Here is a 12,657-nt window from a genome sequence, read left to right as displayed (position 1 = left end):
TTAAACATGACGTTGCGTGTTGGAAGAGAGCTTTTTTCGTGATGCAGACAGGCTATACAAATGGATATTTTGGGCATTCATGGACGGATTTAATCGGGAAAAAGACCAATTTGTGATGTTTATGGGACATATAGGAGTGCCAACAAAGAATATCATCAAAGGTAATGAATGTTTTATATTTTATTTCTGCGTTTTTGTGTAGCGCCGGCTACGCTAATTATTTTGTTTACGTCGCCTTCAGGCATTTTGGGGTGTTGCATGCTATCAGATAATAGCTTCTCATGCTTTCGCCGAAAAGCATTTTAAAAATCTGACTTGTTGGCTAGATTCACAACGAGTGTAGCTTTAATTCAATACCCTGCATGTATATTTTAATGAACGTTTGAGTTTTAACGAGTACATTTAGCGTAGCGCATTTGCATTTCCAGGTGCCTACTTGAGACGTCTGCGTCTCAAGTAGGAGCAAGAATTAACACAGTGTCCAAAGAAGGGCCGGAAGTATACAGAATGGTGTCGTCTGCGTAGAGGTGGATCAGAGACTCACCAGCAGCAAGAGCGACCTCATTGATGTATACAGAGAAGAGAGTCGGTCCAAGAATTGAACCCTGTGGCACCCCCATAGAGACTGCCAGAGGTCCGGACAACAGATCCTCTGATTTGACACACTGAACTCTATCAGAGAAGTAGTTCGTAAACCAGGCGAGGCAATCATTTGACAAACCAAGGCTGTTGGTGAATAGCATGAATAGCATGCCCTGGCTGTGACCAGTCCCTCAAACCCAGCAATGATGAGGTTGAGGTACCTAAACATCACGCTCATGTTTACTTCACATTACCACACAGATAATCATGTGTCTATTTTGAAGCGAAATGTAATGGCAGCTGTCTGATAATGAATATGCTAGATGCACATGTCATGCTGTGTAGAATATAATACAAAATATGAGCTGCTAGAGGGGACCGTAATCAGGTTTCTAATACGTGGTGCATTCATTAAGCCAAAGGGTAAGCCAACTCACTCACACAATCCATGTTGTTAAAAACAGAGAGGTGGGTGGGAGGGATAATTGTTGATGTGGCTCTATTGGTCAGAGCTGCAGGTTGTGATGCACATCTGTAATAACTATGAGGCTTTGCTGGCAGCAGAACCAGATTAGACCCGCGCTTCAGGACATAATTGATGCGCTCAGCCAGCAGTGTGCAGCAATAGACCACTTGAGCTTGTATTTTTACCCCCTTCTCAGCCAGTGATTGGACATAATCATCCATGAAATGCCCAATTTCCATCAGTATAGCCTGTGGTGGACCATCCGTGATGGTCGGCCATTGTGCCGCATTCTAAAAAGGCCCCTTTTCATGTCTTTTGGGGCGCTCACAATCCAGGGCTTTGTTTTTCACGGTGGTTGGGAAAGGAGGGATATAGTCGTTATTAAAATGCGTCCGTGATACAGGCACATCAGAGACTAGAACAACAACAGTCAGTGGTATCCAGAGCTCATATAAGTGAAAGAGGCCAATCACTCACACTGAATGGTCAACGGTAGAGATGAAAACACCCCCAGGAAATAGAGCTCCAATTTTTTTTGCCATACACATATAATAAGCATTTCTAAGATATGAATGTCTCAATATACATGGAAATGTACATAGAAAAAACAGTAAACCAATCTCAGATGTTGGCTCCGTCTGCCACGACAAAATAAAACTAACCAAATGTATTACTGTTCACCGCCATGTATATTTGACAGCATGTCAGGAGACCTTGAATCAGGGCAACTAACACTGGCCATGGAAACACGGGTATGCAACATGCATGCGGCATGCCTTTTGAATGATTACCCCAGACACAATTCTATGTTCCAAACCACTGCGCTCCTAAAACTGTGGCTCAACTTTCATAATACTGCATGAGGGCAATTTCATGGTAGCATAGTGATGCCGAGACTCAAGATTTTTCACTTTAAAAAAAATGTAGGTATGCCAAACAAAAACCAATGATTGCAAAGATAATGGCACTCCAGTCTGCTTTTCACCTCATTTACTTAAAATTAACACAAGGCACATCTCAATAGGTGGTCCAGATAAGTCATGACATAGCACAAGTGGGGGGGGCTTTCCTCTTTTGTTCTCCATTGTTCCTCAAGGAAGGGGGAAGGCCGATGACATCAAGTATTACCATTAGACAAACTCCCTGAATGCCCTACTCCTAGAAGTTTGCAGTTGTGTCTAAACCCCCCCCCCCCCTCTTTTGTTAAAAACATTATTTTTTTTACCCTTTAGTGTGTGTACTTTACTGTATTTATACTTGGGATATCGCTTTTCGATAGTAAAAGTTCAAAAATCGCTGTGCATAGATCTTTTAATTGAACAAAAACAAATTTACTTGAAGAACAGCGCAGATGTAAAGTTTCGTAACAGAACGACCGTTTGTTCCGTCATTCTGTTACCTAACTTTGTATGATGATTTGATAGTAACATAACGGACAGGTGTTTTTTTTTAAACAACGTATTTAACTAGGCAAATTTAACTAGGTTATTAGTGATTGTTAAGCCCCAATGTGGAACTTGGTTTTCACCAGGCTAAACGAAACCAGCACTGGGACTCTGGCCATTAAAACTACTACAAAGATGGCCCTGGAAGCATAGTGATAGGTGAAACTACACCCATAATAGTGTGGTCCACAGCTAGGGAGCATGCTGATTACTGTGGTACCATGTGCCAGGAGACCCGCACTCAGAGGGAAACCCTCGCACCACCCAAATGAATGGGAAGAATTCTGCAGAGGGTCTCTGTTGTCAAAATAGCATTGGAAGTTGCTAGAGTGTAACAAAGCCTCCCAAAAAAAACTGCAAAGTTTGCACTGCAGCCAGGCCTGTGCCACACATCTCAACAACACTGAGGTGAAAACGGGCATTTATGAAGCATGGGGTGGGCCATATCTGGTCCAAACCTAAAATGTGTGAATTCATGGTATGTGTGTGCTTTTTTGCAGCACTCCATGAACAACAAAGGTTTGAAGTCAAGTGAATCCATCAGGTAAGCTACAGCAATGTGATAAAACCGTAGAGAATCATTATATTGTTCAGTGTGCTAAATAATGTAGTCATAGAAATAGACACATTTAAGTAGCCTATAATGTCATGATAAAAAGGTGGCAAAAGTGTACTTTCTACTCCAGAGGACACCGATGTGAACATGTACCCTGGTGTGATATTGCAACCACTTAAAACAGAACAGGAATCCCATCGGTGTTTACAAGAGCTGTTGATAACGCAGTAATTTTCCACTTTCACTTCACAGTTGGGAGCAGATTGCCCGTGTTTACACCGCCCGCTGGGTTGAGTGGGGCATAGGGTCAACAGCATAGGCTGTGGTTGTGTGGCTCTTTATTCGAATATAGCCTACGGCATCACTGATGAGATGGCAAACGGAATGTCAAAACAACATACCTCAGTTTTTTCGATTTGTTTTCCTTCTTGTTGAGCACTCCAGGAACGCAGTTTGTGAGCTCGGTCCAATCTGCATGTAACCCGCAACTCCAGCCAGTGGAGAACCTCGAAAACAGCCAGGTCTCCTTTCTGTTGGGACGGTAGCATGTACACTTTTTCTGCCCTGGTCTGCAATCACATGGGACTTCTAGTCTAACATTTTGCACTAGATGCCTGCCAAAAGTGGTTCCGCCAGTTTTCTGTATGTGAAGAAACACTATCACGTCTTCACCCTTGATCTCGAAATCAACGGTGCGTTCCAAGTCTCTGACAGGGAAGTAGTACTTTTTTATATAATGGGGATCCGGAGTGGGGAAAATATCCATATTGTCCTCGGCGAGGTACCCCTGTGGAGACCCGAAGTTCATCACCCCAGGAGCCACGTACTGATATAAAATCATCATGAAGAAGACGGATCCGACGACGATCAACAAAAATTTGCTGGTCCTCTCAACCATGTTCCCTCCAGTGCCGTTCATTTGTTACCATCTCCCAGATAACCGAAATGGGGGTACTTGGTACCTGAGCGTTGCGCTCTTCGTTTGTCCCTCCATAGACAGTGGGGTTTTAGCTCGTCAGAGGACCAGGGAGCAATGAGAGAGCAGGCTTGGATACATTGTATCTCGCCCGCTTTCACAGAGCAACCTCAATCCGAGTTGGCAAAATCCCAAAGCTGCGGATCAGAAGCAACTTTGAACCCTGGTACGCCGACAGTCACAGCACTCTCAGCTCCTGCAGAAGAACTGTTCGCTTCTTACCAAAGTAAGCAGCATTCGAATCGTCTTCCCCCTCTACACTGTTGTTCGGTCGTCACTAGTTACCACAGCCACAAAATCATAAATCCCGCCCATTTCTACAATTTATCTTCTTAAAATCTGATTTTCAAATCTTAACCTAACCTCAGCCCTAACTTTAAACACACTGCTAACTTTATGCCTAACCTCAAATTAAGACCAACATTTATTTTAAATAATATAGCCAATTATCACTTTGTGGCCGTGGTAACCAGTGAAAACCCGGTTGTTCTGTTGCTCTAGGACCAGCATGCACAGCGACACCCACTTCTCAACACACATTTACGTTCATCTCACACACGCAAGAAAACCTACCTATAGGCCTACACGTGTAATTATTTGTTTACAATACAACGCCCACAGTGGAATTCCTTGTCTCTAACACCATATTAAATTACTATTATAAACTGAATTAACAACATATTCTATATCATATATGGTATCTACAATGTGTTTTATAATTAGTCTAATGTGTCTAATTTATCCTAAGGAATGAATACAAAGGAATAAGGAATGAATACAATGAGTGTGATTACATGCACACAATAATACGATGTGAATAGTAATAGTTCGATTTTAACGTTTACATGCTTTGCAAGAAGAATGATTGCCCTAATAATCCTGTTTGCATCGACACATCTCAAATCAGGCCACCTGATGCAGAAAATTGCCAATCAGAATAAATGTACCACAGCAACCATGTTATTTTTGCGGTGCGGAGTTCAGACATTTATGGTTTGTATGTGAAAACTATTTCTTAAATGCCTACTTTTAGTTTCTCCGAACTAATTTCACTCGCGCAAAAGAAGGAAACTCGCGCTGCTCGTGCGCAGATTAAATGTTTCGCTCTAACTCTGATTAAAGCGTTTACATGTCCTATTATTTCAAAAGATTGCTCAGAAAACCAGGTGTTTTAATAAACGTATGCTTACTTCGATTATGAGTTTACACGGATTAAGATAAGAAGAGTAAGGTGTTTACATGACTAATGCCATACTCGGCCTACTGCCATAATCAGTTTATTAATATCAAATTATTAATGTTCATGTGAACGTACTCAATGAAAGGCACTGTGACAAAATATGTAATTATCTTCATCAAACAACAAGCATTTGTAGGTCTAATGTCAATGAAACACTTCACTGTGAAAAACAGTGGTGTCATACACCACAACATTTTGAGGGTGCATTTATGGCCAAATCCCCGGATTTACATAATTTCACTGTATTGTATAATTGTATTCCAAAAATTATCCCCTCAGTTTCAACGGGCATGTGATGAAATTTGTTTTAACAAGGTATAATGTTTACCTGGATACACTGTAATAATGTCTCTGAAATTATTGTATCAAGCAACAAAAATTTAACCGAAATGAGAGTAATGATTATCAATACGGTAGTAGAATGTTAACCAGAAGATCAAACCTGCAGAAAACCTTGGAAGCTTCAGGTATGTAAAAGGTAGGTGTTTTACATGGGTGCATTAGAAGGGGGCGATACTTCTTTTACCTCAGACACACAAAACAGTGTGCTATATTACTCCCAGGGCTATGTATAGGGTTGCACAATTCCTGGAATGTTCAATAAATTCCCTGGTTTTCCCGAATCCTGGTTGGATTATTCCCAGAGTCAGGAGTGACTAAGCATTAAATCCGCAATCCTCCGAACAGGATTTTGGGTAAACCAAGTAATTTTGTGAAATAGTTATTGCCGTCATAATCATGCAGTTCTTATGTACCAAGAATGTAACACATCCATAGATTGTCCAGATTAGGCCTATAGTATTCTTACTTCTTCTAATTCAAATGCAAATTGCTTTCTTGATGTGATACGGATGAGATTTGTACTCTACTTATGATTATGGTATGGGCATGTAGCTTATCACAGAGACGAAATATACATACTTTTTGCCCAGATATATTGATACCTGTACCTTACTCTGGTGGTTTGTGTGTAGGCTACACCACTTGGCTATACATCACACACTTAAAGCTGCAACTCTTTGTATTTTTTAAATATTCAAAAGCTCCAATAACTTGCTAGTGGTCATCCAATGTGTGATGCAACAGGCATCAGTGGCGCAGCGGTCTAAGGCACTGCATCTCAGTGCTAGAGGCGTCACTATAGACCCTGGTTCGATTGTATCAAAACCGGCCGTGATTGGGAGTCCCATAGGGCGGCGCACCATTGGCCCAGCGTTGTCAGGGTCTGGCCAGGCCAGTATTGTAAATAAGAATTTGTTCTTAACTAACTTGCCAGGATAGTTCTTAACTGACTTGCCTAGTTAAATAAAGGTTAAATGAAATAAATAAAACCGCTACCTTTATTTATTTATTTTATGTTATTTCACCTTTATTTAACTAGGTAGGCTAGTTGAGAACAAGTTATCATTTGTAACTGCGACCTGGCCAAGATAAAGCAAAGCAGTTCGACACATACTGTACAACAACACAGAGTTACACATTAAATTAAAAAACATACAGCCAATAATACAGTTGAAGAAAATCTATATACAGCATGTGCAAATGAGGTAGGATAAGAGAGGTAAGGCAATGAATAGGCCGTGGTGGCGAAGTAATTACAATATAGCAATGAAACACTGGAATGGTAGAATGTGCAGAAGATGAATGTGCAAGTAGAGATACTGGGGTGCAAAGGAACAAGATAAATAAATAAATACAGTATGGGGATGAGGTAGATTGGATGGGCGAGCTGAGATAAGGCGGTGCTTTACCTAGCAGAGACTTGTAGATGACCTGGAGCCAGTGGGTTTGGTGACGAGTATAAAGCGAGGGCCAGCCAGCGAGAGCATACAGGTCGCAGTGGTGGGTGGTATATGGGGCTTTGGTGACAAAACGGATGGCACTGTGATAGACTGCATCCAATTTGCTGAGTAGAGTGTTTGAGGCTATTTTTGCAAAATGACATCGCCGAAGTCGAGGATCGGTATGATGGTCAGTTTTGGCAGCATGAGTGAAGGATGCTTTGTTGCGAAATAGGAAGCCGGTTCTAGATTTAATTTTGGATTGGACATGAGTCTGGAAGGAGAGTTTACAGTCTAACCAGACACCTAGGTATTTGTAGTTGTCCACATATTCTAAGTCAGAACCATCCAGAGTAGTGATGCTGGATGGGCGGGCAGGTGCGGGCAGATATCGGTTGAAGAGCATGCATTTAGTTTTACTAGCTTTTAAGAGCAGTTGGAGGCAACGGAAGGAGAGTTGTATGGCATTGAAGCTCAGTTCGAGGTTTGTTAACACAGTGTCCAAAGAAGGGGCAGAGGTATACAGAATGGTATCTTTCTGGCTGACAATGTAAATATAACATGTATCACTTTTTTAGGACTGGTTCTGACAACATTGTTGCTCAAATTGAATTGGGTTGTCTTCCATCTTGTACGTAACTGTTATCGCATCGACAGTCTCACATTTCCAGACTCTGTTGGGTTGTCACTAGTTACCACCGCCACAAAGTAACAATTGTGTACACTGAGTTTCAGTTAGATAACACAGCCACAAAGTCTCAGAACAGATGTTGATGCTACATCATCCCAGCGGCAACTACCAATGTAATATGAGGTTTCTGGGATATCGTGTTCAAATCTAGAAAAAAATAAAATAAATACTCAATTCTTGCCAGAGGGGTCTCCAAAAACAGCTGTACAAACGTATTTACACAGTGCAGGTTTAATCAAACCATGAACATTTTTCTACTCTGTATGTTTTTGTTGAATCATATGCTAAACGCTGGCCAGTCTGCAGACCATGAACCATAGAAACGGCTGGTGGCAGACCGTGTGTAGCATGATCACAGCAGTGCCATGACAAAATGCCACACACTTGTCAGTGAAATGAACTGAAATCTGCAACATAATCTCTGCGATTGAGTGCTGGTGCTCTATTAGGAACATGCACTCTTCTGTGCCGGCGCTGTAAGAGTACTTGTGTGCAGCCATTTATTCATGCTTTAACCCCATTTGTTTAGCAGTCACTAGTGGGAGGCTTGACTCTGCTCCCTTTTAGCACACACAATGATAGTTATTTTGCAGCTTGAAACGTACTAAGAGGCGGCATTATAGCTCTTTTAACGTTTAAGAATGCAAATAAAGGATGTTTATGCAATGATGCCTTCAAATGTCGTGCCTATTTGTTCCCAAAATAGCAGCCCACGCATTTACACTCATTATTTATGATCAGATTGTGTTCCGCAACATGTCTAATTGAACTATGCAAATCTATTGGTGCGTATCTGGATTGCATTATTAGGATGCTATGTGCCTCACAGTGCTGCAGTATTACAACGCATCCAGTGCCGTACATGAACTCCTATCTGCCTCCTATCTTTTATGCAAATATGAACTATTTGGTGCAGAGAGGGCATCAAGTTCAGTTTTTGATAATTTTATGTGTTAGTAGTTCAATGTCACAGGTCAATATCAAACCTCATTTGGCGCGATCTCTGACTGTTCGGGATAATTTGGGTACTTTTCTTACAATCTATGGCTGTTTAAGTGATCATAATAATAATAGCCTGCTCAAAATACATTTTTCATCTCAAGTAGCCTAGGGAAAGTGTCCTTGCACTGTATCCATGCATAAACGTAAGAAGAATAAACCTGAAATTGATCTTATTCAAGGAGAAAAATATGAATTAACAAATAGCATTAACGTTATGTGATGTTCAGAGCAGATTCATACAGGTTCATATCTTCCCAAGATAATGACTTATATCGATTTTTGTACACCATATGGTTTTCTAATCTGGAGAAAGGAAATAGCTGTTAATTGAACGACTAGGCCCAGTGTGAAACTGGACTGACTTATATCCTGGGATAATTTCCCTATCTCCAATGTGCAAATTATGTTCCCTGACTGCTGGGAAACTTTCATTTTTATACTGTGATATGGCATTTTCTTTAAAGGGCATCGAGAGGACAGGCCGAGAAGAAGCCTAGGCTATCATAGCCCTTTCATTAGAATGGGATCAATTCAAAACACCATTGTATTACAATGCAGTGGGCCTAGCATATAAACCATTTGCGTGTGTTGGTCTGTCAGGTAGTCTACCACAGTGAATATACTGTTGCAGTAAGGAGGCACACACGGATAGTATTGTTTTTCTGCCCAATGTGAAGTCTTTTATTTTGCAAAGTGCAAATAAACTAGCACCAAATACTTACAATATTTACAAAATAATAAACAGAACGAAGAGCAACATACTGTAAGTCAGAGCACTAGCCTGACCCAGGCCTCAATAAGAACTGATAGCACTTAGCACAAACACAATGATAGAGATACAGGCTGACTCCCACCTCATAGTCAGATAGATCATTCAGTTGTCAGGATAAGGATGTGTATTTTGCAGTTTCGTAAACAGACATTTGACTTGTTTGGTTTAATTGAAGCTATATCAAACAGAGTTAACTGTGACTTTCTATAAAAAAAAACATGTTAATTGTACTCAGCAAATGTATAGAAGTAAAAGCCACTATTTGACTTACTAAACACGCCATTCAATGATAATTAGCTAGGGCACTCAGTCCCTATGGAAGGTTGAATAAAAATACTCCACATGCACATGGGGCTCTATTGCTAATGAATGACCATTGGTGCAAATGACCTCGTCGCACAGGACTGTCCTCAGTTTTGTACATTGGTGGACTGTTTTGACATTAACCTTAGCTATTTGCCTGTAGGGATTGAAGGCAGTGGAGCATGTTAGCTAGTACCTTAAGTTCCTATAATGTGCTAGGACAGAGCACCTAGCCTAGCCTGCTCCAACCCCTCCGTAATTGCATTTAATTAGTTCTCTTGTTGACCAAAGATCTGAAGTCAGCTTCCTCGATGGAGAGGAGACATACAATAAATCAACATACAATAAATCAAGGACAGGTAAAAAAAAAAGTATCCTAAAGTTCACTGGAAGGTTATGGAGCAATACCAATACACACACAGGCACGTGTTCTCTCTCTCTCTCTCTCTCTCTCTCTCTCTATATATATATATATATATATATATATATATATATATATATATATATATATATATGTCTCTCTATCTCTCTCTCTGTCTCTCTATCTCTCTCTATCTCTCTCTCTGTCTCTCTCTCTCTATATATATATATCTCTCTCTATCTCTCTGTCTATCTCTCTCTCTATCTCTCTCTCTCTCTCTGTGTCTCTGTCTCTCTCTCTCTCTCTATCTCTCTCTCTGTCTCTCTCTCTGTCTCTCTCTCTGTCTCTCTCTCTCTGTCTCTCTCTCTCTGTCTCTCTCTCTCTGTCTCTCTCTCTCTCTCTCTGTCTCTCTCTCTCTGTCTGTCTGTCTCTCTCTCTCTCTCTCTCTCTCTCTCTCTCTGTCTCTCGGTCTCTCTCTATATATCTCTCTCTCTGTCTCTCTCTCTCTGTCTCTCTCTCTCTCTCTCTCTCTGTCTCTCTGTCTCTCTGTCTCTCTATCTCTCTCTCTCTCTCTCTCTCTGTGTCTCTCTGTCTCTCTCTATATATCTCTCTGTCTCTCTCTCTCTGTCTCTCTGTCTCTCTGTCAATTCAATTCAATTTCAATTCAAGGGCTTTATTGGCATGGGAAACATGTGTTAACATTGCCAAAGCAAGTGAGGTAGATAATATATAAAGTGAATATATAAAGTGAAATAAAAAATACAAATTAACAGTAAACATTACACATACAGAAGTTTCAAAACAATGAAGACATTACACATGTCATATTAAACAGTGCCTTGCGAAAGTATTTGGCCTCCTTGAACTTTGCGACCTTTTGCCACATTTCAGGCTTCAAACATAAATAAATAAAACTGTATTTTTTTGTGAAGAATCAACAACAAGTGGGACACAATCATGAAGTGGAACGACATTTATTGGATATTTCAAACTTTTTTAACAAATCAAAAACTGAAAAATTGGGCGTGCAAAATTATTCAGCCCCTTTACTTTCAGTGCAGCAAACTCTCTCCAGAAGTTCAGTGAGGATCTCTGAATGATCCCACGTTGACCTAAATGACTAATGATGATAAATACAATCCACCTGTGTGTAATCAAGTCTCCGTATAAATGCACCTGCACGGTGATAGTCTCAGAGGTCCGTTAAAAGCACAGAGAGCATCATGAAGAACAAGGAACACACCAGGCAGGTCCGAGATACTGTTGTGAAGAAGTTTAAAGCCGGATTTGGATACAAAAAGATTTCCCAAGCTTTAAACATCCCAAGGAGCGCTGTGCAAGCGATAATATTGAAATGGAAGGAGTATCAGACCACTGCAAATCTACCAAGATCTGGCCGTCCCTCTAAACTTTCAGCTCATACAAGGAGAAGACTGATCAGAGATGCAGCCAAGAGGCCCATGATCACTCTGGATGAACTGCAGAGATCTACAGCTGAGGTGGGAGACTGTCCATAGGACAACAATCAGTCTTATATTGCACAAAGCTGGCCTTTATGGAAGAGTGGCAAGAAGAAAGCCATTTCTTAAAGATATCCATAAAATGTGTCGTTTAAAGTTTGCCACAAGCCACCTGGGAGACACACCAAACATGTGGAAGAAGGTGCTCTGGTCAGATGAAACCAAAATTGAACTTTTTGGCAACAATGCAAAATGTTATGTTTGGCGTAAAAGCAACACAGCTGAACACACCATCCCCACTGTCAAACATGGTGGTGGCAGCATCATGGTTTGGGCCTGCTTTTCTTCAGCAGGGACAGGGAAGATGGTTAAAATTGATGGGAAGATGGATGGAGCCAAATACAGGACCATTCTGGAAGAAAACCTGATGGAGTCTGCAAAAGACCTGAGACTGGGACGGAGATTTGTCTTCCAACAAGACAATGATCCAAAACATAAAGCAAAATCTACAATGGAATGGTTCAAAAATAAACATATCCAGGTGTTAGAATGGCCAAGTCAAAGTCCAGACCTGAATCCAATCGAGAATCTGTGGAAAGAACTGAAAACTGCTGTTCACAAATGCTCTCCATCCAACCTCACTGAGCTCGAGCTGTTTTGCAAGGAGGAATGGGAAAAAATTTCAGTCTCTCGATGTGCAAAACTGATAGACATACCCCAAGCGACTTACAGCTGTAATCGCAGCAAAAGGTGGCGCTACAAAGTGTTAACTTAAGGGGGCTGAATAATTTTGCACGCCCAATTTTTCAGTTTTTGATTTGTTAAAAAAGTTTGAAATATCCAATAAATGTCGTTCAACTTCATGATTGTGTCCCACTTGTTGTTGATTCTTCACAAAAAAATACAGTTTTATATCTTTATGTTTGAACCCTGAAATGTGGCAAAAGGTCGCAAAGTTCAAGGGGGCCGAATACTTTCGCAAGGCACTGTATATACAGTGTTTTAACAATGTACAAATGGTA

At 40.8% G+C, this 12,657-nt stretch overlaps 1 protein-coding gene across 1 annotated transcript in view; it reads right to left on the bottom strand.

Moving 5' to 3' along the window:
- Positions 1-4,249, bottom strand: part of LOC110489724 (heparan-sulfate 6-O-sulfotransferase 1-B) — a 100,993-nt gene extending 96,744 nt beyond the window's left edge. Inside the window, exon 1 of the mRNA XM_021562515.3 lies at positions 3,451-4,249. Coding sequence (XP_021418190.1) covers positions 3,451-3,968 — 518 coding nt within the window. The 5' untranslated portion in view covers positions 3,969-4,249. The remainder of the gene's footprint in view (positions 1-3,450) is intronic.
- Positions 4,250-12,657: the final 8,408 nt, after the last annotated feature.

This window comes from Oncorhynchus mykiss, chromosome 15 (genome assembly GCF_057628025.1).
Source record: "Oncorhynchus mykiss isolate SJ-2025 chromosome 15, ASM5762802v1, whole genome shotgun sequence".
NCBI lineage: Eukaryota > Metazoa > Chordata > Actinopteri > Salmoniformes > Salmonidae > Oncorhynchus > Oncorhynchus mykiss.
The sequence above is the reverse complement of the archived record's forward strand: the minus strand, read 5'-3'. Positions and strand labels throughout refer to the sequence as shown.